This window comes from Colletotrichum costaricense (assembly GCF_030867565.1).
Source record: "Colletotrichum costaricense strain IMI 309622 chromosome Unknown Scaffold_13.1, whole genome shotgun sequence".
In the NCBI taxonomy this organism is placed as follows: Eukaryota; Fungi; Ascomycota; class Sordariomycetes; order Glomerellales; family Glomerellaceae; genus Colletotrichum; species Colletotrichum costaricense.
The window spans coordinates 281,327-306,561 of record NW_026848242.1 but is presented as its reverse complement, the minus strand read 5'-3'; the positions used below and the strand labels follow the sequence as shown (position 1 = coordinate 306,561).

The following is a 25,235-nucleotide window of genomic DNA, read 5'->3' as shown; positions in this document are numbered from 1 at the left end:
TTCCCATTCGCATAAAGGTGCAGCTTGCTGAGCTCTCCCTTTGTTTTGTTGATCTTACTCTTCATCAGCTTCGAGGTGCTCAGAATTTGGCATCTGTCTAAGAAGCTGCAACAGAACACAAGGTACGTTCACATCGCCCGAAACACCCCCTATTGGAATGATGAGAAAAATTTGCGATTGATTTCTTTCGGTGGCTCTCTTTCGCCGGAGTGGCTATATCGTCTGAATATATGATATTCAATTCTTACATATTCTGACCTCCAAACCCAACAACACCTCTCTGTTCTCTGAATCTTTGTCTGGATATGTTTGACTAATTCAACATTCAGGTATGACCACCAGTATAGACGACTTAATAGTAAAGAAAAAATATGATATGTAAACGTCTACGTTCTTGAATCCTAGTGTGTTGCCCGTTCTTCATGATTAATTGCGTGAGCACGATCTTTCAGACTGCCTCGCAACCACCGTGTAAACATCACTGGAAAAGTGTTTTGCCTCATGACTTTTGATATTCATCCTATGAACTCATGTATGCTGGTGCTACCCTGCCAACGCCGGACCGAAAATCATATTTGTGCTTCCCATGTCTATTTTCCAGCCTTTTGCTTCAGGCGGAGCTCGTCCTCCTCCTGGAGCTGCTTATCGATCTCGGCGCCCCTGGAAGGCTTGTTACCGTGCAGCTTGGCCTGATTGCCAATTAGCACTGATTCTTTCATGCGCGGAGGGCTCAGGAATGCTACTTACGGGGAGTGTGGCGTCCTCCTTGCCAAGGCGGGTCTCGAGGGACTCTTCCTCATCACCTTCCTTGTTCTTCTTCTCCTCAGCAGCGAGTCTGTTGGCGATGGAACGCTCATCCTCTGATTAACTATTAACAGCTGCAAAATACCGGCCGCTGTACGGGCAACTTACTGGAGTCTGTCGCCAAGTGAGAGTGCTCCTTGCCCTCGTGGAAACGCTCGGCGTTGTTGGTCTCCTCCTCTTTGGCATTTCTCTGATCGCCAGCCTCGTAAACGGCGCTGTTGCCAACGTTTGAGTTTCCGGACATGATGATGGTTGTTTTGTTGGTGAGGTGGAAATTTGAGGGTATGTTTACTGCTAAAGAGCAAGGACGGTGTGTTGTTTGATGAGTGATTGATGCTTGGATTGAGAAGGGAGCAAAAAAGGCTTGCGTACAGCAGATGAGCTTTCTATATGAATGGGAAGGAAGCTGTCTTAGCTGCACTTGCGCAGCGACCCCCCTCCGGTACATCTACGTCATGACGTCTCCAGCGCCGATTCTCAGCTTAGACGGGCAAAACTCCCTCCTACGTCATGCAATTGTCATTCTCCGCAAAAAAGCCATGACAGATCTGCTCATGCCACATGGAAAATCGGCGATGCACTTGGGGCGGAGAGTAGTTGGCGGCTCTGACTTTACGGCGCATCTTCGTTGCCAATTTTCAGCCCTGTCTTTGATGCTGAAGCTGAGTGAGCTTGAGTTCAGCCCATCGCCTGCCTCAAGTCTGGCTACCCCTGCTCCACGGTGGATAACGAATGAGCGCGAAGGTCCAAGATCGATATTGACCTAGGCACCTTTTCTTCTTCAGCTGTTGATTCTTTCGGCAAGCCTCTCATCTGTAAATAGGAGCGTTGAAGGTGAATCTGCCTGGTGCATTGAAATCTTACCCCGCCAGTACCTTCCCTGACGACCGACCAGTCACTTTCGAGCTTTGCACTGTGCGGCACCCTGATCGCGTGCTGCACATCCTGTGAATCTAGATAGGTAGTGAGATCAATTGCCCTATTGCTGTGGGAAGGCAACATGACATAGCAGAGGACCCATCGGAGCCGCGCCCCTGATCTATTCCGTTACGAAAAAAGCCAAATCGATGCCCAAGAGGCTCCAGGCCCATCCAAATGACAGAGTGAGGGGTCCCAAGACGTGATGCTCCATCGCTGTGCCTCCTGTGGCCAGTCCCAGGTGCATGGGGCCAGGGGTCAAGCGCGGCAGGCCCCGTCAGTGCGCTAATCCGGCATTGGCGTCTAAAACTAAGCCGCCCGGCTAAATGACGTAAACCTGATAGCTCCGGAGCTCCAGAGCTCCACTACCGACTTCATCGCATCACGCTGCACGAAGCAGAGCTCACGCAAGACAAACACACCACCAAAATAGCTCCCCAACGACCTGCCACAATGTTCGGATTCGTAAGGCTGCTCAATTGTACCCGATACAGATCAATTGACCACTGACACACACTGTAGCGCAAGACCCTCGACATCGTCACTGTCTTCCACAAGGCGAGCTCCCCCGCCTCTGTGAGGGTTGTCAACCTCCTCAAGCAGGTGTCGGCCAACGCCGCCGCCGGCGCGACTGAGGACCAGGCCAGCGACCACAGCGTCCAAACGAGCCCCAAGACGTCCCGCGCCGACTTTGAGCTCAACATCACCGAAGACCCCCCAACAGCCGACCAGGTTAAGACCATCCTGGAATACGTCGGAAAGAGCAAGATCCCATCAATCATCAAGGGTGCTTCCACTGAGCAGGATGCCCTGAAGAAGTTCCAGCAGAACGCCGAGGTTTTTCAAAGACCCGTGGTATGTGTTTCCTCCCCAGAGCTCGTGGTCCTCTTCAAACCTGTACTTTGAGAACAAACCTGGCTGACTGAGACATACAGACTGTGGATTGGAACAACGGCAAGGCTGTCTCTGGTGAGAGTGAATCTGAGATTCTCAAGATGATTAACGCCTTGAGCAATGAGAAGAGCTGAAAGAAGAACGCTCTCTTCAGATGTTTCAAAGCAGCTCCTTTGTCCTTGTTATCCAGATACCTGCGTTCTCATTCCCCCAATGGTACATTAGTAGTTGAATGATGAATATACTCTTCTCTCTTCTATGCCGTGTAAAATATCTTCCATTGCTTCCATCAAGCCCAAATTTAGCTCGTAGCTATTTCTGTAGGCTGCCGTCAATCTGTTGATAGCTGTCGGACGAGGATCCAAGTTGAGTTCCAATGAGTACTATGTTCCTGCAATAGTGCTCGTTCACGCTGATGAGCAAAGCCTTACCTCATATGCAAGCACTGCTACCTCAATTCTCCAGGACCAACGATATCCCATCTTATTACTGATCCTCAATGGAAGTGTGCTGCATCAACTACATTTATTCGTTATCAGGAACAAATGAGTAAGACTTGTTTGTCTCTATGGACATTACAATGAGGGGCATGATGACCTTGGGAAAGATGCCAGACGGCTGAAAGAAGAGAACACTGGCTCTTTTCATATCAAGTTCCTGTGAAAGGAGGGGAAGAAGATCCCGGCTACCCACCTATACAGCAAATTGTGTCTACACATCAAGTAGGAGTCGTCGCAACAAAAGGAAGACCCAGGAAGCTCACGCGATTACCATGTGAGAGCCGTATCTGGTGTACTTACTAAAAATGTAGCTGCCGGGAACTATGTTGCTGCCTGAGTCCTGCTTCCTCCACTTCACCGATCTAAGAGGTGTCACTCTGTGAACGTCTGAATATTTCGTTCTTCTGGTTGATGCTACTGCTGCTCTCATCTACAGGCAGGTGCACCCACCCATGATTCCTTCCCAACAAACATCTCTGGGACCTGCCTCCTTCCTTCCAACCTCTCTCCTGCTTCTTTTTTTTTCATTTGCCTTGTGAGTCTTGACCTTCTCCCTCTCTCTTCGTCCCAAAAACAACAACACCACCCACTTCATCGTCTCTTCTCCCTTCCCACCACCAAATCAATCCCTCTCCTACTCCAAAATCGCCACCAGAAATATTCTCATTTTCTCTACCTCCATTGCCTCCGAGCCCATCACCGCAAGCCTATCATCCCGTTGCCAAACGACGTTGGATATACGCAGCTTTGCAGTATGGCTTCTAACATCCATGGAGGACCTGGCTCCTTCCAAGATCAGCGCTTCCCCAGGAACAACGATCACGATAGTCGCGCTACGATGGCAAACTCTATGCCTACCAAGCCCTCCTCTCATTACTACCCCAACGGAATTCCCGACGGCTACAAGATGGTCGGTACCAAGGAGGCAGAGACGCCTAGACTTTACATCGAAGACAATCTTCCGATCGCCTTCTACAACCAGCCGACGAAGGAGATCAAGGCTATTTTTAGCACCAACAATGGCGAGTTTCCCACTCGCGGTCTCAGCCACGTCCTCCCAGTACGCCAGATTGATTTATGGAGCGCTGAAGAGCTCCAGGAGAGGGCCAATGCCATCCGCAAGAAGCATTGGAGTCACATGAAGTCCATGCCGCAGCTGGAGTTCTGGGAAGACTTGTATGATTATTTCGACTGCTATGACATCTACTTCCAAGGCGCGATGAACCTTTGGAATCTGATGCTTCATCTCTACCACGAAAATCAATGTCTCGTTCGCAACCTCCATCAAGAAATCGTTGCAGAAGTTGGTCACTGGTGCGACGAATGGGCTGCAAAGAGCGAGAACAAGAAGAAGCTGCTAGACTTCAAAGAATTCCAGGGCGACGTTCTCAATCTGCTGAGCTCAGAGGATCGCGTTGACCTCCAGGGATTGCCTCCTGTCAGCATGGAACTTGTCCGCAATGCTCTGAAGTTTCGACATGATCAGCTTCTAGGCAAGCCATGGGCTCAACCAGCCTTGTACCCGCAAAATAGCCTCGGGTACCAGTGGGAAGGAGGCACACTGCAACATTGGCTTGGTGAGTTGACTCTGTTACCTGTTGAAAGCGCCTGACCTAACCTTGTCAGCGGGTCAACCCGTTCAAGATACTCCTAGTGGACTTGCCCCAGCATCAACCGCCCCAAACCTGACGAAGGGCAGCCCCGACTCCCCGCTGTCCCAAACGAGCCCGGCTGCCAAAGCCTCTCCTCCGAAGCCATTGATCGTGAGCGGTACATCTAGGCAAACTCCAATCGACCATCTCCATCACGATGTTGCCACGGCCGTGAATCGCGTCAGCTACCCCGAGGGTACCCCAGCGGACAAGCGGCAGACCTTTTCGGCAAGTCATGGCCATGGTAACGATGGTTCTCGTCAGCTGCCTGGTCGTTTGCTTCCCAACGTTGCGCAAACGAATCAAACTTCGATATCCAGAGGCGAAAATGCAGGTCCGGGAGGGTCCACCTTTTACCCTCATGCTATTAGACCTGATGGTCATCCATTCAGCACGCCTTTCACTACAGGTCCACATGGTATGCCTCAGCCCTATCTTGGCCCCGTTAGCCCCCTTCATGCTCCCTCTCATGCCCCCCCTCAAGGGCACTCTCAAGGGCACTCTCATGGACCCTCTCGTGGACCTCCTAATGGACCCTCTCGTGGACTTCCTCATGGGCCTCCCCATGGACCCATGGAACCTCCTGCTGGTCCTGGAAATCGCCGTTACGGCCCACCCTCGCAGGTCATTCCGTCTCCTCAAAGACCTAATGACAACCGCTTCAACAACGCTGGGCATTCGGCGCAAATACCGGGCTCTGTTCCCGTGGGCGGCGCGCAGCAGCGTGCTCAATCTGCTGCTTTTCCCGGAGTGGCACCTGAGCTGGTTTCCTTTCAGAGACACAACGGCAAGCGGAATGCATCAACAGACCCCCATTTTGGCCAAGCAGGCGACCGCGGCTCGCAAATGGGCCATCCGCGATTTGAGACAAGATTCAACTCGCGAGCAGCGCCTAACTCGAACGGCCCTTCTCATCATCAGCAGCGCACCCGTGGCGATTTAAAAGGATGGGAGAAGGTCCACAATGCAGATGACTCGATTCATGGGCCCGTTTTCCGTCGTTCTCCAACCAAGGAGAATCGCGGCCGTGCATTATCCCGTTCTTCCGCGTCTAGACAAACTTTCACTTGCACAAATCAACATGAAAAGCTTGGCGATAACAAATGGGCCTACGCGCCTTGCGAGTGTCCTTCTTGTGAGGCTCGTGAACGATCTGTCTTCGTTCAGCTCACCTCTCATCTGATTAGAGATGACCTGTCTGAAAAGGTCCATGCTGTGATGTCTCGGTGGGGAGAGGTTGAGAAAGTCAACAGATTGGCTCTCAAGGACCAGAAAGATTTACCCAACTTTTTTGTCAGGTAAGTGGCAACATTCGTCCAGGCTAGGAATTCTACTGATATCAGGTGCTCTCGTTCAGATTCAAAGAGGGTTCTCGCATCACTGAGATTGCATGCGCAAAGGATGTTGAGTGCGCAGAGCTTCACTGTATGCTCCAGACGCGACCTATTCACCATACGCGTTATGGAAGCTTGATGTATTCCAAGGGCAGCCGGGACGCGACTGAACAGCATAGAATCCCGAACTCGTATGAAGGGTCTCAGCAATCTCGGGCTAGCAGCCAGGTCCAATTCACCCAGAGCCAGTCTCTATCTGCTCGTATGGACTCTCGATCTCAAGCAGTCTCCTTGGAGCAGTACATAATTCCTCGTCCATCAAAATCGCAGGGCAAAGCAGTACATGGTTCTCAGCCCGAAGCGGTAACTGATTTAACTATTCCACTGCCCACCGCAGACCAAGCCACTGTGCTGCAGGGGAAAACTGAACTGCCCGAAGACGTCAAGCCGACACAAGCCAAACCGACTGTCGATCTAGCTTTGCAACAGTCAAGTGAAGCTGAGTCGCAATCGAAGCCGCCTTCCGAGGAGGTCATTCCCGATGAAGAGAAGACAACCAAGCATGACAGCCCTCGGATTTCCAACAGTCCGTGCAAAGTCATTGTCGTCAACTTGCCGGCGACACCTCAAAAGCTGACGAAAACCTCGATGGGCACTGAAGTATACGGAGAATCTGACTCGTCTGGCAAGGCTGTCTTTACTCCGGACGCCAGTGAATCGGTAGCCTCTCCGTTCAAGAAAAGCCCCCCTGCCTCTCCCAGTGAGAAGGAACACAAATTCGGCGCTCTTCGTGACCAGGGACCATCTGAAGAATCTGCGAAGGTTATACCTCACGTCTCGCCTGTCCCGGAAGAAGGAGTCATAGCCCCTGAGCCTCTTGCGCAGAGTCCCACGTATGGCAAGGGAAAGTACAGGAAGGTTTTTTCTCACAGAGATACCAGCAGTGTCGAGGTCTTCGACGTGGTGCCTCACATGCCAGGAAGAAGTAGCTCTTCGTTCCTCAAGACTTCGTTTCCTGACGAAGATGGGCCTAGCGATAGCCTTCGCTTGAATTCTGGACATGCACTCGACAGCTTGATCGATGCGGGCTTAATCTCAGGGGTTCCAATCACCGCTATGGCCGACGATGCTTCAAAGAAGAAGACCAAGAGAAACAAGAAAAAGAAGAAGAAGCCGACATCAGGAAGTCAAGATGAGTCTCTGCCCATTGGCGACGCCTCGACTGTGGCCGCCGATGATAAAACTCTTCATATCCCGGCGGAAACCCAGACTGGTGCATCAGAGACGGCCGACATCATCACGAAGGCCAGGGATATCGTTGCAACAGAAGCGTCTCCAGGAAAGTCAAGTCTCCCGGAGCCGCCTAACAAAAGCTTTCGAGCCAACGCTGGCGGCTCACTTCGAATGCCGAAGAATCGCAACAAGCAGCCGGCTCAGCTGAACATTGCTGTACGAGAAGGTTCTAGTTCTGGAGCAGCCACCATCCTAAAGGAGGCCCATGTCGTCGACGGCGGTCTTCCATCTGCTGCGAGTACTTCACAGATGAGCTTCACCACAGCCCAGGAAAGCTGCTCTGGCAACAGCTCGCCCAAGGTCTTATCGACCCCAGCAACTCCATCGTCAGCCAGGACGCCTGAACCGAAGTTTTCACCAGAAACGTCCGTGGTTGAGAGCGAAGCGACGGCAAAGTCAACCATGCAACTCAATCCAAAGGCAAAGGAGTTTGTGTCGCCTGTACCGCGCCCTGCTTTTCATAGGGTGAAGCTGGCGCCAATTCCATTGGTACCGATCCCAGTGAAGACCACTCAGCATCAACGCAACTTTTCTCGCAGTTCATCGGTCACATCCCGAACTCTCACTCCAGGACCAACGCCTCCCAAAGCTCAAGCTGAACAGTGTCAGGGACATGGTGCTGGAGATGGCGTCGACAATGGAGTGAGTTCTACAACTGGTGAAGTGCCAGTCCAAGATGAAGGCACGCAAAATTCGGCACCCGAGAGCATGGCGAAGGCAAAGCAGGACCACCCCGCTGAAGGTGGTACGCCCGTCCCACAGCCATCAAATGCTAGCAGTGGCAACGGTCAAAGACAGCGTGCGAAGAAGGGCGCTAGCAAGAAAAAGCAGCAACAGCTTAGCAGCGATCGCGAACAGCACGGGCAGCATCAACAGGGTAAGCAAGAACCGCAGAAGAACAACCCTTCGCCTAAGAAGCAAAATAAGCACGTCCAGCAACCGCAACATGCCCCTGGGACGCACAACAGAAAGCTTTCTGTTGCAAGTAAAGACGACTTCCCGTCCCTGCCGCCTGCTCCCTTGCCTGCTTCCAGCCTACCTGCGACCAGCGTCTGGGGCAAAGCGCGTGCAACATCAACTGCTACAAAGAGCAGCACCACCACTCCTACCAGCAGCATGAGCAGCGAGAACAAGACCAAGGACAAGACATCCTCGGGCGCGCTCCATCAGGAGGGCAGTGGCAAGCATTAGACAAGGATGTTCGATGTTTGGGGGGAAATGATTTGGGCGCGATACGAACAAATACGGAAAGACGGAAGCATATGTGACAGGACAGGGTTGACTAAGAGCTTTTCTGTAGATTGGAGAGCCTGTTGGGGAGGTATCTCAGAAGCAGGTGATGGGGAGGATTTGAATTCGTTCCTTGAGAAGGATTTGTGTTTGAGTGATACCCATAGCTCGCGCTTGTGGCTTAGTAGTTGCGAAGAAATAGAATGAACATTGCTCGGAAGACTCTCTATCTGATCGTTCATTGCTTGAATGCTTACTTGGGTGGTTGTGAGCCCCGTCATAGGTGACCTGAAGTGAACTTGTCTTCTCCCAGAGCCTCGTCTGATCAAGGGCACAGTGAACATCCCGGGGGACGTGGACACTATCCAGCAGACCGCATATGGGATCGTCGTAGAAATGGTACTTTGCAAACACAGATAACCCCGAACTGTTACCATGGCGCCTAGTTTCATTCATCGGCAGCTCGCTGAGTTCAGTTTCAATACAACTTTCGGCTCGTCATTCTCAACAACATGGTGATGGTACAAAAGGTCCTTGTTTGAGTCTATTCGTTCAATTGTCCCCGCCCGGGTTTATACGTTTATGCGCCGTTCTTCACCAGGGTCGTAACTGTGTCCTCGATCTGCTTGTCCGACAGGCCTTTTGCGGAGCATGTTAGCTACTGAGCGTCCTCGAGAGAGATTGAAGGAGGGAGGAGGGTGACTCTCACCTTCCAGCGACTGGCTCTTTTCAACGCCGAATTCTGTTTGAGGAAGAGTACCTAATCAGCATTCGGTATTCATTCTGTATCATTGGGAAGTAGTTCTGACCGTATCTCGCGTAGATCTTGGGTAGTGTGCCGGCGGCCTCGCGGATGAGGATGGGAGTCTGGGGGTTGTTCTTCTTCATCGTGGGGTAGGCTCTTGCGACGAAGTTGCTATTGCGAGAAGTGGTTAGCGGGGAATCGAGGTGATGCGAGCGGTTGGTGTCGTCGTCGTTGGGAGGTTTCGAGGTTGGGGTGTACATGCGCTGAGCGTGTGTAGGGAAGTCGAGGAAACGTACCGGGTCGCGGCGCTGTGCTCGCCCGTCTGGCAGAAAAGGAAGCGCACCTCCTTGAGGGCCTTTGTGAATGCGTACTTGCTCGACATCGTGGCTGGGGCTGCGCGAAGGAGGTGCGGACGGGCGGCGGTTGGGTCAATTGGCGGGATTCGGATCGATTGGAGTAGCCTCTTTGCTGGTGGACGGACTGGCGAGGATTGAAGTTAACGAGATGCTCACGGTTCGAGGTGGGTCAGGGAATTTTGCATAAGGCGGTCGGGAACTCAGGATGAGCATAACTTGTCTAATTGGGTATTACTGATTGGTTGGACTCCTGGAGCTGTGGACTTATGCATATGCACAACTCAACACCCCCGATCTAGGGGCCGTTTTTCAAGGTACGCAGCTACAGACAGGCGAGTATTACGTAAGGTGCTAAGGTTCAAATGGAAATTGGAAGGTGAGGTCGACCTGGTCAGTGCTCCCGCAGTCAACTTTTTTTCCCTCGACGGGTTGTCCCCGCTTATCTCCGGTTGACGGACGCTGTTTGCTCGCTGAGAGCTGCCGTGCGCCTTACCTCTCAGTGCACCGTATGCGCTCGCTCGTGCTCCCGGGCCAAAAAAAGCTGCCCGCTCATCTTCGGACGTCCCAAACCTCAACGCATCTGCGTCTCTCAACCTCGCCTCAACCTCTCCCCTCCATCCCTCCCGTGCGTCTATCGAAAGGAAAACCCTCTCCGCTCCAAACCACCTCTGCCTCCGCGTGAATTGAGATCCCTTCTCAATCGATCCTCCGAACCCGAGTTTCCGACGACATATACACACGAAAAGAAAAGCTATAGCTTTGAAAGTTCGTCACAATGGCCCCCGCCAACAACTTCTTCAAGGCCGCGCGCCCTGCCTTCCGCCAGCAGGTCTTTGCCGGTGCCCAGATCCGCAACGCTTTCCGCACCTCCCAGTTCCGCGCCCAGTTCCGCGAGAGCTCCAAGAGATGGCAGAGCTCGACTGCGTCCGCCGATGCCCAGGTTAGCTGGTTCAAGCGCATGTGGGACAGCCCCATCGGAATCAAGACGGTGCACTTCTGGTGAGTAGACTGTCCCCGACATGCGATACAAAGGCTTCGCATGGTATTCTTTTGACATGTCCGCTGACTCCGATGGTCCCAGGGCCCCCGTTATGAAGGTATGAAGTCCTGGTAGCTGAAGGTACCTCCGGGTATCTCCCTTGCAGATGTCCGGTCGCGATGTCGGAGGTCGATATAGACCGGACGAAGAAATACCCGAGAGAATTGGCAATGCCTCCATGGAACGAATGCTGACTGGCAACACAATACACAGTGGGCTCTCGTTCTTGCCGGTGTTGCTGACTTTGCCCGTCCCGCCGAGAAGCTGTCTCTCACCCAGAACGGTGCCCTGACGGCCACTGGTATCATCTGGACCCGTTGGTGCTTGATCATCAAGCCCAAGAACTACCTGTATGTCATGAAGGGTCTCACAAAGGGAACGTGTCAACTAACCTGTCCAGTCTTGCTGCTGTCAACTTCTTCCTCGGTGTCGTCGGTGTCGTCCAGTGCTCCCGTATCCTCATGTGGCAGCAATCTCAGAAGAGTGTTGGTGACCTGGCCAAGGATGTCAAGGAGGACGTCAAGGAGGCCGTCTCTTCCTAGACCTAGAATCGCAACTGCCGAGCAAAGTGGGGTACATTAAGGGGTCCATGGGAGGGACGAGGTAAAGTTGTAGCATGGTTCCAAACTGACGTACCAGCTGCGGCCACGATCCAGGAACAGTCGCGGAGGCAAGAGGAGACGGCGCAGAGCGCTTCGGACTACCCACCCTGTCATGTCATGTCATGCATCAGACACGTCACGCTTCTCAGATCTGGTTCCTAGACACTTCCTTTTTCTAATTCGATATACAACAAGGCCAATATTTCACGGCCCAAAAAATTGCAAGAGAAAGAAAGCAAACCGCGTTCTGACTCGAATGATGCGTTATGGTCGTTGTGCCGTATGTGCTTTGGCTGAAGAGTATACTCTATACGGAACAGCAAATGGATCCCCGCGGTAGCATTCCGCGATTCCCCGCGTAGTAACGTGACCAAAAGACGGGTTGATAGCTAGCTTGACCAGCGTACCGCCAGTATGGATCCTCGACGGAAATCCCGAGACATCTGCGCCATTGTGTCATTCGAGCTGTGTGCGACATATTCGCCCAGGCACCCCCACGCAAGCTCCCGAACCAGAGTCGAGGCCTTGATCGAACCCTGATTTCGAGCGAGGAGACTTGGCCTAGCCTCTGTTCATGGGATTTCATCTTATTACAAGCAGCTCGACTATGGAATACAACCTTGGCTGATATGGCAGTTGGTGGCCGGGCCGTGTACGGAGCGGAACCCCCCTTGCACGGGTACCGAATCCCAACGCCGACGACATCTTCGGCAAGGGCGTCTCTCGGGGAATCTTGGGATGCCGAATCGCTTTGTTTGAAGTGGCAAGCTGCTCAGGCAGCAAAAACTGACCCCGCCAGCGACGATATCAACAGCACGTCGGACTCCTACCTCGATGGACTACATGCCCGAAAGAGCCAGCTGCATATGCGGGCATATGGGGATGCGTTAAGAGGTCCTATCAACGGATCAGACTTGAGGGCACTACTACTAGGCTCCCCGAATCGGCGTGGCCGCCGAAGACGAGTAAGCTCGCCGACCTGCCCTAATGCCATGAAACCCCTGGCCTTCCATCGCTTACGTGGAAATGGCTTCTTGTCTTTTATTCGTTTTACTCCCTCTGTTCCCCTCACACACCGCCGCGACCGTCTGGGACTAAAACCATATGGCCATGAGGGCAAGATGGGAATTGACAATGCGGAACTTGGCCGATACGGGCAGCTAAGATACGCCAGGTGGCGCATCAGTCCCACGCGAAAGGTACCAAGGGGCCCTTCACCGTCCTTCATAGGAAGCTGGGAACGTTTCTTTTTCCGACTCACTTTCAGCTTGCATACCCGTACTTCGTACCTACTCCGTACCCATAACCAACGTCCAATATCGCTCGGGTCAGGGTCTCTGTTCGACAATGAATCGAGCTAGCCCACATGGTGGTTGGAATAGGGTTGCTGACACCACGCTGGCAACATTGCCGGGTCGTTTGACTTGTGACTTGGCTGCTAAGCGCTTGAATCATTGGCCCGCAACAACATGTCTAGTTCCCGAACCCCCTCAGTCTCCTTGACATATGGTACATGAGCCACTGCGTCGGACCCAGCATTTCGGCCTTCGAGGCCGATGATATGCATTCTCTCGGGGGTGATGTCATGGTCCTGGCTTCGTTCCTGAATACCCTGGCGGGCCCCTCTCCGTTGAGGAACCTAGCAAGGCTGAAATGGAAAAGAAGGAGGGGGAGGGGACTTTGTTGGATGGCAAAACGACCAAAAGACGAGTCGTTGGAAGCTGAGTGTCTGCCACAATGGCATGATACACGACTCGGTGTCCCGCAGAGATCTACGTGTGCCGCCAGTCGGGCAGGATCTGATTCTTGAAACCCGATTCAGTTACTGTACCGCAATTTTGCCGGTGTGCTGCGTATGTTTTCCGAGGTAACGTTCGTGCTGCCGGGTTCGACAACTGTGGGAACACCCCCCGGAACCGGGAGAGTGAACCGTTGTGTCGGGATACCCTCCAACATGGTTCCAGGTTGTGTATAACAACCCACTGCTGCGTCGTTAATGTGCTCGTCCACGAGTTGAGTAAGACTCGATACATCGACGCAGACATGACGAATAGCAATAGCAACGACAGCACCAATGTTCTGGGGGAAGTGGTCTTCAGAGCCGAGGAGACTGCCCGTCAACTAGTCGACTTGGCTAACGCTACCAAGACGATCCACTTACAGACGCGAAGACAGATGAACCAGCTCCAGTCCGAACTATACCGCACAACCACCCTATATAGACTTATCTACAACGACCAAATCTGCCACCTCGAGCCATCATCAACCACATTCCGCGGCCTCGCGCCGGTGGACCTCAACATCTGCAGATATTCCTTTAGACGAGCCAACGAGACCCTCCGCCTCTTTCAACAGAGCCCGGTGACGGCGGGGCCGGCAGAGACATCCCTCGCAAGCCCGCAGTACCCGAAACTCCTCCTCGAAACCCACAGGCAGGTGAAAGCTCTCAACGACGAGATCCGCGCCGACGTCGTGCTCGCCATCAAGCGCGTGCTCAACCAAGACCTCTTCAGCCGGGACACGCGCGCCGTGCAGCTGCGCGATATCGCCGTGGGGCGGGACCCGAGTCTCGAGCACGATATCTGGCAGATTCGGATCCAGAGAGGGGATGCCCCCTTGATCGCAAGCTTGCTCCTCGCGAGTGATGATATGTGTCATACCCCTGGCGCTGACGGAGTCGACGGCGTGTCTGTCACGGCCTCGTGCCTGCGGTTCCGCGACGCGAATACTATTGTCGAGACGAGGGCCATGCCGCGGGATGACCCGGATATATGCCGCAAAACGCTCAAGCTCGCTACCTTGTTACACGCCGCGCGGTCGCCGTACCTCCTCCGCTGCACGGGCTTCCGGGTCCTCACCCAGAACCGGAATCAAGACAGGGAGCAGGACGCGGATCAGCGGCTGGAATTCTTCTACGACGCCTCCCCGCTGCACGGCTGCCGCAGCGCGGAGATCCACAGACTGTCGGAGCACCTCGGCTCGCCGACGGGCCACTTCACGCGCGGGCGGCGGGAGGCGGCGGCGAGGATCCTCTCAGATAAGATCCGGTTTGCGGGACAGCTTGCGAGGGCGGTGAGCGAGCTCCATGCTGTTGATCGGGTGCATGGCGCCGTGCGTGCTGAGAATGTGTGGTTTGGGGTCAGGGGCGGGGAGTATGAGGCCAAAGTGTCGGTGCCGTTGCTTGTCGGGGCTGGGTTCGAGGAGGGGGAGGTGAGGCGGTGTCGGGTTCGTGGTGGCGGTGAGGATCGTGGTGATGGGGGAGAGGCGCTGGAGGAGGGTAAGAGGAGGGATATATTTGCGTTGGGGGTGTTGTTGTTGGAGATTGGGCTGGGGAGGCCCATTACGGAGGTTGCATCTGCGTCTGCGACTTCGTCTTCGTCTTCGTCTACGGCCTCATCTTCGGGCGGTTCTGGTTCTGGTGTCGGCGTTGGTGCTGTCTCTGCGGCAGAGCATCTTGGGACGCTGAATGCGGTCATGGGTGGGAGGTATACGGCTGCCGTGCGGGCGGCGTTGGATCCGCGGCAGTTGGCTGTTGCGTTCTCGGCCATGGAGGCAGGAGGTGGAGCAGAAGGAAGAGGAGGGGGCGGCGAGGACGAGGACGAGGACGAAGATGAGAGCGTGTTTGGTAAGAGTGGCAGTTGTGGACTGGATCGGGCTTTCAGGGGGGTCGTTGTCGATGAGTTGTTGGGTGTTGTTGGGAGGGCGTGAGGAACGAGGAAGTGATGCTTAGGGAGCTCTGGGTTCTAGGGTCTATTTTGGATGGGCTGGTCTGATTGAGGTCTACTGACATTCCAAGCATCAGACCCAGGACTGAATTAGTACTTAGGCAATGGCGATCATTCTCATTGAATGTCAAGATGATTTTGAGAAGTTGGACGTGAGACTGGGGTCGACGTCGAATGCAGTCAGTTAATCACGGGGTCAAAGGTAGGAGATACTGGCATACTAAAACTTTTGATTGATAACTCTCCTTCCACTACGACGTGGAAGTAATAGAAGAAGCAACTGAAAACTACTTAACCTTTTTAGAGGTCGTACGCTCTGGTTTGCCCGATTCTTGCAGGGCCAGTAGTGCGAAGGCCCAATACATGATAATCATGCGGTCAATTTGGCCAGACTATCTTCCACGATCAAGAATGCCACGCATTGATCTTTTGCGCCTGCAAAGACGGAAAACCCCCCACGACATACACATCAAGGACCGTATTTGGAATCACCGCCGTGATCGATGTACTCGCCAACAACGGTGTCCCCCTTATTATCATCGGCGTCTTCCTCGTCGTCATCGGCGTCGTCATCGGTGTCTTCCTCGCCTTCTTTGCCAACTCGAGTATTCTTCAAATGACCTCGAATACTGTCTGGCGAACTCGAATCAAGCTTAGATCTCTTGCGGTGACTTCCATTTTGGATGATCGTCAGGTCCTGGAGTTGGCTCATCCTCTGATCCAGTCTCAGGTAGTGGCTGATCCTCACAAGCGGCCTCAAGTTCAGCTGAAGGTGGCTGATCCTTACATTCGGCCTCAAGTTCAGCTGAAATTGGATGGCCGATCCGCCGCAGAAACTCCCTCTCCTTTCTAGAAGGCTCGACCATAAACTTGTGATCGGCCTCGGCTTTGGCTAGACGCTTCTCCTTCGGAGTTGGATGGATGTCACTATCCTCGATGATCAGGTCATATTTTCCCTGTTAGCTGAGCATAGGCTTCTCCCGATCGTATTGCTCTTGACCCGTCTTCTATGCTTCATGTATTTTCTCCGTAAGCATGTCTTCAGTCGAATAGCTTCTCTCCTGCGTGGGATCTCCAAATTCGCTCGCGGCCCAGACCTCATAGTCCCCTGGCACCTTTTCCGTCCACTCGGTTGGGAACCAGCCTCTGAACTCCTGCATCTGGCTAGCATTGTAGAATCACGTCGGATTCGGAGGAGTTGGAAGTCGTTGCATCGGGTACTTGTTCATCACATATCTGCGGGGGATCAGCGGTGCTTCTTCGTCTAACTCGTCGAGCCGTCCGTGCGTGCTTTCGCGGGACTGAGACCACACAACACAGAAGATGTAGTCGAGAAGGACAGGGCGGATGCTTTCTGGGGTCTGTCGGTCTCGGGTGTTCTGGAGGAAAGTGAGGACGATGTCATGGGGATCGAGACCCTTGATGACGGGGCCAATATGCTCGAAGCAAACACCGCCGTGTATAACCTTCTTCAAGACTTTGAGCCGCGATGCAGAGTCGTTCAGAGACAGAACTTTCGACGTACTGCTTGCGTGATCGATGTAGGGAAGGGGAGCCTTATCGGCAATCAAGGCTCCGCTGTGGTCTCGTTCACACATCTTCTCAAGCGAGCGGTCCGCAATGCACTCGATGAGAATCGCGCCTACACATCTCCATTGGCGGGTTCTGGGTGAAGAGGATCTGCCAGGTTCAGGTGAATCGCTAGCGTCGAACTTGAGCGCCCACCTGCCGTAGTACTGCGGTACCATGTGAGGATCACCCGTGATCTTTTGCTCGTAGAAGTACTTATAGGCATTAGCCTCCCGACTATATAGTTGATGGGAAACTTCGCTGGGTGTGAGCCCGAAGAAGTAGGAGAGCTGGTCCAGAAGGAAGAAGGTTGGGTCGAAGATTTTGAGGACGACCTTGAGCCCGAGGGTAAGACGATGATGAGTGTCGCGGCTGATGGATGGTGTCTTAGTGACCCTGCAAAGGAGGATAAGTGCACTACCCTCGATGTCACACTTCAAGCATCTGATGACCTCGACCTGCACTTCATGACCCAGCTGCTCAACTGTGGGGTCGAAGTCGGGGAGGAGCCACTCATTGGACTCGGGCCTTTCTGATCCGTACTCTGGAAGACCGTAGGGGATACCAGAGCTTCTGGGATAGAGCGTCAAGACTTCTCCTCGCTTATAACGCCCGAACTCTGTCCAGAGGTGAATTTGTCGCTGGCGCTCATCCTCCCCACTTGCTTCCGGCATGCCAGAGTCTGACATGATGAGGTTTGATCAGGCCTGGCGGGGAGAGAGTGTAGGTTTCTCAAGATGCGAGGAGATGAAACGGTGAGGAATGAAAGGGATTCTGTGTAGGGAAAAACACGTTTCGACGGTGCGAAAGTGGAGGGGAAAGAGTCGATGAGAGAGGGCAGAGTGATTTTCGGCGGCGCATGAGTTCGAACTTCCCTGGGTACCCGCAAAAGTACAAACGAATGAAATGAGGCACCTCAAGGTTTATAAAGTTGCCTTAATACGGGCCGGATGAGGAGAAAGACCTAAGGCCTCTGCGATGGAAGGATGAAACGAAAATTGGGATCACATTGAGAAGGATCTTGAAAAGGTGAAGGAAAACTACCTTGACATTGACACAAGGAGGAACATAGAAGTTCTTTCGCAGCAAGTTACGGCTAGGAAAAACCGGCAAGGACAGCTTACCTGTCCCAGGCAAAATAGCGCCAAACACCTGAGTCCACAATGTTTGGATTTACCTGACCAATTAACAGGAAAAGTGACAAAACCCCAAAGGATGAAGATGCCTATAGGAGATTCAAATCCTCTAAAAGACACCCTAATAAGTGTCTAGAGTTCGCGGCTTGTACTACGAGGCTTAGAAAGGGAATCAGAATAAAGGTGGTGTTTGCCCGGAAAGGAACCCCTATGCTAGGGAATGAGGCACCTTTGTTACCTGTGTTACTACCTATGCGACCTCTGCAATCTCCCGGGATAAAATTTCAGTTGCAAAAGAAGAACTTGCCAAAACCTTGTGCCGGACTAAGCGCCGGGAGGAGACATCGTCGGTGTCAAGATGAATTTCAGACTTTGATATATCAGTTGAATGCCCAAATATTTCATTCGAAATGTTCATAGAAATCTGGATGCGATGAGAGGAGGAAGCGAGGCAAGCTTAGATACTTGCATCTCATCAAAAAGGACGATGTGCTATCAGACGCAATTCAGCAATCTTGGATTGGCCATGGAGGATAGACGGATGAAACGATACTGGGCTGGATTGTGGGACATTGAAACTAATATCTCTGGAGGGTTAATGTCAGATGAGAGGACGAAAGAAATAAACCTCGAAGCGAGGATGGAAAGATGATTCTCCCAGAAATAAGGAGGGATTGTCGGCTTATGAACGAAACTTAGGAACTGATATTAATGGTATACGTGGAGGAGGGACCAAGTTTGAACTGTTCCCAGTTGTTTCTTATGTTGTTCTCAGTTGTAATGATAGAGGTAGAGTCAAGAACAAAGTGCTTTCAGTCTGTTTAACCCGGATTCCACGGGAATTTGACAGCAGTGTGTGTCAAGCGTCCTGCAAGACGCTCCCCATTTCGTGTGACATGAGCGAGATATGCCCGAGCTATACTACATTGTTGTCCGCAGTTTCCATGTCGTGAAAGAAGCTGAAGCAGTTTCAGGAAGGGAATACTGCCGTTAAACAAGGAGATGTCTTTCAAGGTACCAAATTAGGAAGCCGATGAGGTTCATGCCAACAACAAATCAGCAATGACTCCAAGTCTGTCTTGAGCCATTGGGATGCGACGTTCTTTGATCTGGACATCCAAATCGACGTCGGAGCTGAGGCTGTCTCCTTCCGAAACAGTTATTCCTGTGATATAAGTGGCAGACTATCAGTTAAGGACTCTGAATGGCCATGCACCACGTGTGGGTGAGTACAGAGTCACCGCCCCCCCCCCCCCCCGCCCCCGTCGCACCTTCCCACCATATTTATCAAATCTAGACCTGGCACTCACTGAATTATTTCTTACTGAATTATTCGAATCATTGCACCACAAACCCAGAAAGCTCTGGATTCCTCCCTTTTCTTAAGCCGTCTCTCACTTTCCAAGCTGGAACGGATTGCCTCACCTTCTTCATTCGCTAATTTAGCCAGCCTTTACGCCTTCTACATGTCGCCAACATCATCTCCAGCTGCATCAAGAGCTCAGAATACTTCCGCTGCCCGCCGAGATGCCGCTATCAGCCAAGACGTTACTCTTCGACCTCGACGATGACCTCGCCGCCTGGTTCCCCCCCTACGGTGAGCCCGCCGATCCTCCCTTACCGCCTCCAGAGACCGCGACCAGTCTGCAAATGAGCGACTTCACCCACGTTACCTTCGTCGACCCCATGCTCTACATCAATCTGGTACAGGAATGCTTCCAAACCGACGCCCACCTGGAGCCCCTCAAAGACCGACAACTGGTGGGAGTCAGAAACGACTTGCGCTGGGGTGCCACCGCCTTCGACGTGTGCGATCAGCTCTTTGATCCCGCTCACCCTTTCGTGTTCCATCTCCTCCGCCGCCATCCCACGCAGCCCATCCCGTCTGTGGTCAAACACAGTTGGCAGGATACGGGGTTATGGGAATTGAAGAGAGCCGTGTACTCTCTCGTGGCCCTCCACGATCCAGCCGAGATCCTGCCTCTGAGCTTTCCACTCAGTACCCGTCGTCGTCGTCGGTTCGCCATGATCGAGGTGAGGCCCTTTGGTACCTTTGACGCCCTGGTCAGCGACTTGCGCAAGGTGGAGGAGAAGACCAAGACCAAGAACGAGGACCACCACGACGAGGGTACCTCCATCGTCGGCCCCGACGTCTCTCGCCTCGAGCTCACTACCCAAAAATGGCTGAAGCATATCGCAGACACCTGCCTCAGCCTCCGAATCAACCACGCCGCTATCACCGACCACGTCCACCTCATCATGCTCGTGTTCCCCGCGATGATCATCAGCCAAGATTCCTCTTCTGCCCCTAGTCAACCCCCCTCTCCCGGCGTTCACGGAGGAACCTTTTCGGCTTCCATTGTCAGAAGAAGCCGGGAGAAGCCTGTTGCCTACGCGGGATGGCTGAGAGCTGCGGCGCGTGCTACGCCTTTTGATGCTTGAAATGAGGGCAAGTATAAGGTTCCTGGTGTGAGTGCTATCTATTGAATCTCTCTTCGTTGCTGACTGTCTATTCCGTGAGGTAGATGACCGGATTTGATTCTATCGACAAGAAAGCCTCTATCGACAAGAAAGCCAAGGACCGATACAGAAGGAGAATCAGAGTGAGCGAAATGGAAGGGTAGAGAGACAAAGCAGAGAGGATCAAAGAGGCAAGACGAAGCCGGGGAGGGGTAGTGGGGCATCATGAGGTCCGCGAACTGACAGATTGACAACGTGCCCCCCGAGACCTTGTCCAGACCGAATCAGATCAGCATAGACAGATCCATAGAATGGAATCACCCGGGATATTTGAAGAAGACTGCGCAAAGTTGGTGACGTTTTCCATGTCTATTCTTGTGTACGACCAGAGTCCATCGAGGTCTCCTGGCGATGGCAGCCATTAGACAGTTATGTCAGAAGATGGCAACCCAAACTCGATCGGTCAATCGTGGAAGAACAATGTTTAATAACCATCATGTATCATGAAACTTCTACCATCATAACTCGTAAATATCTCATCTAGATCGTACACTCCACCAACAAACAGAGGAGGTCCCGCCTATCTTCTCTCCTTATGCTCTCCGAACGCCAGCTCTTCATCCTCACGCCCCTTCTTCATCTTCTCCACAGCCCCTCTTCGCCTCAACATATCCTCCTCCTCAGCACCAGGCACACCGCCCCGACTGTTCCGCTTCGTGATCGCCTCCTCTTCCTGCGCGATGTACTTCATCGGCCGCTTTGAGCTTGTGGCGTCCTTGTCGCGGAAGACGAAAATATCGTGGTTGTCTGCGAAGAAACGGTCCACATCCTCGAGGGAGCGGTCTGCTGTTTCGGGGTAGAAGAGATAGACGATGGGGATGAAGGAGAAGTTGAAGACTGTCCAGATGATGTAGAATTGCCAGCCGAGGGAAGAGATGCCTGGTGGTGTGATCTCGACGACCTGTTGGTGGGTTAGGTCTCTGGGTGATTTTATTTGCATTGGAGGAGAATCGCGGGAGACGTACCATGAAGTTGACAATCCAATTCGTTGCGGTGCCGAGAGCGGCTCCCTTTGTACGCATGGACAAGCTGTTGATCTCGGTGGGGTACAGCCAAGGCACACCTATATCGAATTAGCAAACATTGACCCAAAGAATCGGGAAAGGACTTGACGTACCCTGCCAGCAAATGCCAAAGAAGACATAGTACAAGAAGAAGAAGGCGATCGAAGCCTTTGCCCACTGGGACTGCGTCTCTGGTGCCAGGCCAGCCATTTCATTGTAACGAATACAGATGGTAATGACGGCGTAGCACATGAATTGGCCAAAGGCACCGTCTGTTTGCAACAATCAGCTGTCCTGTGCGTATTCATCGGGCCTGGATTCGACGTTTCCACAACTTACACATCATCATCTTTCGCCTTCCCCATCTCTCCACGTTGGGAATTCCAATCAAACTGAACAAGAAGTAGCTGACAGAGTTACACGCCGCCAGTAACCTCGCTAGTTTATTGTCCAAACCGACGGAGTTGATGAGAACGAGAGGCAAATAGTAACTTGTAACATTAATCCCGGAAAATTGTTGCATGGCCTGGGTTCCACACCCGAGGAATATACGCCGGATGGTGGACGTTCCCGACGACTCGCCGGTCCGGCCTCGGAGGAGGTCCGACCAGGGGACGGTATTCTCTCTTTCGTAGTTGATGGCCCACTGGATGTCCTTGGACTGAGTCTGGATATAAGCATCGTCGACAGGCATGTCTTCGAGGTCGGCAAGGATCTGTTCGGCTTCGGCGACGCGGCCTTGAGCCATGAGCCAGCTGGGGTTATTGTCAGTCATAGGAATCCAGCGGGTGATATTTATGGGACTAGGAAGGGGACGTACCGAGGTGACTCAGGCAACCAGGGGACGGTGCCGTAGAGGATGAAGATGAAGAAGAACTGGAAGGCCAGGGGAACGCGCCATGAGATGGAGCCGGTGAGGTATGAGAAGCCAAACGTGACCCAGTTACCTGCTCATCGTTAGTATCTGGTACCGAAGAACGAGGCCGGGAGATATCCAGAGAGGGGAAGGAAGACGAGGAAGACATACTCAGCGAGAACCCAAAGATGTTCATAATCATCTCAATGACAATCAACTTGCCTCGCCAACTCGCCTTACTCGTCTCGCCCTGCCACACGGGGGCGGTACTGGTATTGATACCGTTTCCGATACCCGCGACGACACGGCCGACGAACATTTGCGGGAGGCCAAAAGCGGCGGTCTGCAGGATGGCGCCAATGGACATGATTGTGGTGCCGACGAGAATGGTGTTCTTGCGGCCGAGGCGCTCGCCAATCCATATGGTGGAAATTGCGCCGAGGAAGCAGCCAATATCGTAGATTGCGGTGACGGTGGATTGGAGCTTGTCGTTGCCGACGATGCCCATCGTTTGGAGGAAATCATCGGTTACGATGACGCCGCCGAAGACGCCTTGGTCGTAGCTGGTGGGGTGTTAGATTAGAGATCCTGAGAGCGGAAGGTTGGAAGATGAGGCTCTGGGGGGGAGGAGTTTGAGGGTGAAAAGAATTGGTGAATGGTGGAAGGTGAGCTGAGGTGAGGAGGATGGAAGGAAGGAGCAGACGTACCCGAAGAGTGTCATGTCTGTCGCGCAGGCGATGGTGACCCAAAAGGTGAGCCACCCGCCCTTCAAGCCAAACCATCCCATGATGAAAGGCTCAGTATGAGAAATCGATCCAGTTATGTGTTGTCGTCGATTGGTGAGAATGGTTGTAATCTGTGAGAGGGAAGGTGAAAGAAAAGGTGAAGAGCAAACGGTGAAGCGGACCGAGCGTCGAAGAATTAGTGCTGGAACCCGTGCTGTGTTTTCCCAATCCCGATGAATACCAAATTTACCCTGGACTAGACTAGACCAACAAACATTTGTCTTGGACTGCCATTGTTTGGGAAAGCGGCATCAGACGCAGTCTATATAGAAAGCCAAGAAAGGGGACTACATACGTCTAATTCCTCCGACTAGCGGCATCATCTCTCCCATGGTGGAGGACCCGTCGATTAGTCCCGAACCAACATGGGGCCGGGGCACGCCAGCCAACCCCAGACAAGCTCTACCAGTAACAAGGCGTCGCCGCTAAATCTATCGCGGCTACCTGCCCGGAGGTACCCCTAGTGTGCTCGTCGCCAGTCTGTGGGGTAATGATTGACGGATCGGGCGGTGATGGGAAAGGCGCCTGACTAGTGTGGATAACAAAACGATGTCATCGTCATGGTGCGGCGGCGTTAGTAACATGCGTCCCAGGGACCTCAGGTCTCGGTTCTACGGTCTACCTACCTGTGGCTGCCAAGGTAGAACATGCAGCTTCGGCAGCAGCAAAGCGGAAAACCAAGGTCAAGACCCATGGTTGGTCCCAGGGCGCGATGGCCGCTCGCTGGTATCGACGCTGATTAGGCCGGGCCGACTCGAACGATGGGAAAGGATGGATGGATGGCGGGGAATCAGTCAGCCCCAATGCATCAGAGACAGACTCGAGGTCAGTGGTCCATTGGCCACAGTTGGGAGCAGGGATATTCAGAGTTTCGGGGTTGAGCCCGGCCGGCTGTGTGCGAGCGACCGTTCTGTATGCATGTTTCTCTTGTCTCTACTCTCACTGGCCGAAGGGATGACATGATGGTTCGGCCAAACCGTGGCAGTCCACGACGCGGACTGAGTCAAGAGTCCAACCAAAGCATGGTAGCAGGGGACGGGAAAAGATGGAAAAGAACGGAGTGGGAATCTGCACCCCGCATACTTGATCACCGCTACGTACCCACGTTCATTCCTTCACAGTAACGTAGGTACATAACCTGGAAGGTAGGTAAGGCAAGGCGAGAAGGCGCGCTATTGACGTTGACGTTTGACGTTGGCAAAGGTGCAGCGATGACGTCGCTTGGTGGAGACTCCATCCGCGGCTCTGAAACGGGCGAGGCGTGCCGGGGCCATCGCTGTAGTCGAAGCTTAATTCCGTCGATCCGTGGCTTCCTCGCCTCGGCGGTCAGCGCCGCGAGTACGTACCTGTCTTAGTAAACCATCTTTCACAACCAACTTTACATAGGTAGTAGGTACCTTACTCAGTTCCTTGTACTCAGTTCCTAGACAGGACAAATTCAGCAAAGTGAGCAACCGAGAATGCAGTTCGTTTCTACCTCATCGATTGGGTTATGTGGTTACGCTGAACGATGAGATCGCGGAACAGACTTGGGTCGAATTCTCCGATTCATCCACGTCCTTATCCCCGCCCTCCGGTCGTCACTTCCCACCATGGAACGAGGCGGGAATAATCCACAAAAAGAAAACTGACGACTCACTGCATCTCCCACCCCGAATCTTGCATTGCTCAAACCCCATTGAAAAATCCCGTCCTGGAGAGGCTCATGGGACCCGATCGGACCGAATAGCAAAGCCCACAGCAGACGATGCATTCGTCACACTATCACGATGCGGGGACTCCACGTTGGCCGCGTTTTTCTCCCTCGTCTCCATTTCCATTTACAGATAGATTTCCTCCTGTCAGTCTGATGTAATCTCTTCCTCGTTCCCAAGGCTCCGTCCTAGTGCCATTGTTACGGCGTCTTATTCCATACACATGCAAACTCCTATGTGTCTACCTACCTACCTCCTGACATCGGTGGCAACCTCCTCCACATCAAGCAGCTGTCAACTCGACATGGCGAAAAAGGAGGCTCTGCGGAGGAGGGAACATGGCTGCTTCCGCGGTCGTTGGCTCGGAGAGTCTCCGGCCCCTCGGACGTTGAAGTCGCAACCCGTTCCCTCCCTTGCCCCCCACATGCCACGCCAAGTACCGGCGCGTTCGCGGCTGCGGCTTTCATTAACTTGATTCGGTTGAGCCGCCGAGCGTAAGGCCGAGCAATGCAGTAGAGTTGTTGACTCGTTTCATTCAGACGGTTTTCTCGCCAAGATACTTCGTAACGATTTCTCTGA

General features: G+C 53.1%; 10 protein-coding genes across 10 annotated transcripts; 6 read left to right on the top strand and 4 right to left on the bottom strand.

The window, feature by feature from the left end:
• Positions 1–590: 590 nt before the first annotated feature.
• On the bottom strand, positions 591–1,252 carry CCOS01_11534 (uncharacterized protein; the record flags this gene model as incomplete). Its single annotated transcript, XM_060459687.1, has 3 exons — positions 591–689; positions 748–860; positions 913–1,252. The coding sequence occupies 3 exons, from the start codon at positions 1,250–1,252 to the stop codon at positions 591–593; spliced, it is 552 nt and encodes a 183-aa protein (XP_060309518.1).
• Positions 1,253–2,175: 923 nt separating this feature from the next.
• CCOS01_11533 (uncharacterized protein) lies at positions 2,176–2,750 on the top strand (the record flags this gene model as incomplete). Its single annotated transcript, XM_060459686.1, has 3 exons — positions 2,176–2,187; positions 2,245–2,577; positions 2,658–2,750. The coding sequence occupies 3 exons, from the start codon at positions 2,176–2,178 to the stop codon at positions 2,748–2,750; spliced, it is 438 nt and encodes a 145-aa protein (XP_060309517.1).
• A 1,120-nt stretch (positions 2,751–3,870) lies between these two features.
• CCOS01_11532 (uncharacterized protein) lies at positions 3,871–5,711 on the top strand (the record flags this gene model as incomplete). Its single annotated transcript, XM_060459685.1, has 3 exons — positions 3,871–4,693; positions 4,743–5,027; positions 5,089–5,711. 3 exons carry the CDS (start codon positions 3,871–3,873, stop codon positions 5,709–5,711), a joined length of 1,731 nt encoding a protein of 576 aa, XP_060309516.1.
• Positions 5,712–5,986: 275 nt separating this feature from the next.
• Positions 5,987–8,586, top strand: CCOS01_11531 (uncharacterized protein; the record flags this gene model as incomplete). Its single annotated transcript, XM_060459684.1, has 2 exons — positions 5,987–6,066; positions 6,126–8,586. The coding sequence occupies 2 exons, from the start codon at positions 5,987–5,989 to the stop codon at positions 8,584–8,586; spliced, it is 2,541 nt and encodes an 846-aa protein (XP_060309515.1).
• A 619-nt stretch (positions 8,587–9,205) lies between these two features.
• CCOS01_11530 (uncharacterized protein) lies at positions 9,206–9,752 on the bottom strand (the record flags this gene model as incomplete). Its single annotated transcript, XM_060459683.1, has 4 exons — positions 9,206–9,264; positions 9,335–9,367; positions 9,435–9,541; positions 9,667–9,752. The coding sequence occupies 4 exons, from the start codon at positions 9,750–9,752 to the stop codon at positions 9,206–9,208; spliced, it is 285 nt and encodes a 94-aa protein (XP_060309514.1).
• Positions 9,753–10,501: 749 nt separating this feature from the next.
• CCOS01_11529 (uncharacterized protein) lies at positions 10,502–11,307 on the top strand (the record flags this gene model as incomplete). The annotated part of the gene is made up of 4 exons (XM_060459682.1): positions 10,502–10,725; positions 10,808–10,823; positions 10,979–11,115; positions 11,166–11,307. 4 exons carry the CDS (start codon positions 10,502–10,504, stop codon positions 11,305–11,307), a joined length of 519 nt encoding a protein of 172 aa, XP_060309513.1.
• Positions 11,308–13,410: 2,103 nt separating this feature from the next.
• On the top strand, positions 13,411–15,075 carry CCOS01_11528 (uncharacterized protein; the record flags this gene model as incomplete). The annotated part of the gene is made up of 1 exon (XM_060459681.1): positions 13,411–15,075. One exon carries the CDS (start codon positions 13,411–13,413, stop codon positions 15,073–15,075), a length of 1,665 nt encoding a protein of 554 aa, XP_060309512.1.
• A 670-nt stretch (positions 15,076–15,745) lies between these two features.
• Positions 15,746–17,350, bottom strand: CCOS01_11527 (uncharacterized protein; the record flags this gene model as incomplete). The annotated part of the gene is made up of 3 exons (XM_060459680.1): positions 15,746–16,048; positions 16,190–16,256; positions 16,314–17,350. 3 exons carry the CDS (start codon positions 17,348–17,350, stop codon positions 15,746–15,748), a joined length of 1,407 nt encoding a protein of 468 aa, XP_060309511.1.
• Positions 17,351–19,324: 1,974 nt separating this feature from the next.
• On the top strand, positions 19,325–20,239 carry CCOS01_11526 (uncharacterized protein; the record flags this gene model as incomplete). Its single annotated transcript, XM_060459679.1, has 1 exon — positions 19,325–20,239. The coding sequence occupies one exon, from the start codon at positions 19,325–19,327 to the stop codon at positions 20,237–20,239; it is 915 nt and encodes a 304-aa protein (XP_060309510.1).
• Positions 20,240–20,837: 598 nt separating this feature from the next.
• CCOS01_11525 (uncharacterized protein) lies at positions 20,838–24,307 on the bottom strand (the record flags this gene model as incomplete). The annotated part of the gene is made up of 10 exons (XM_060459678.1): positions 20,838–21,218; positions 21,283–21,380; positions 21,435–21,593; positions 21,661–22,076; positions 22,142–22,268; positions 22,349–22,740; positions 22,885–23,033; positions 23,421–23,491; positions 23,589–23,872; positions 24,096–24,307. Coding segments are annotated over 10 exons (2,289 nt in total), but the record flags the coding sequence as incomplete, so codon positions are not given.
• Positions 24,308–25,235: the final 928 nt, after the last annotated feature.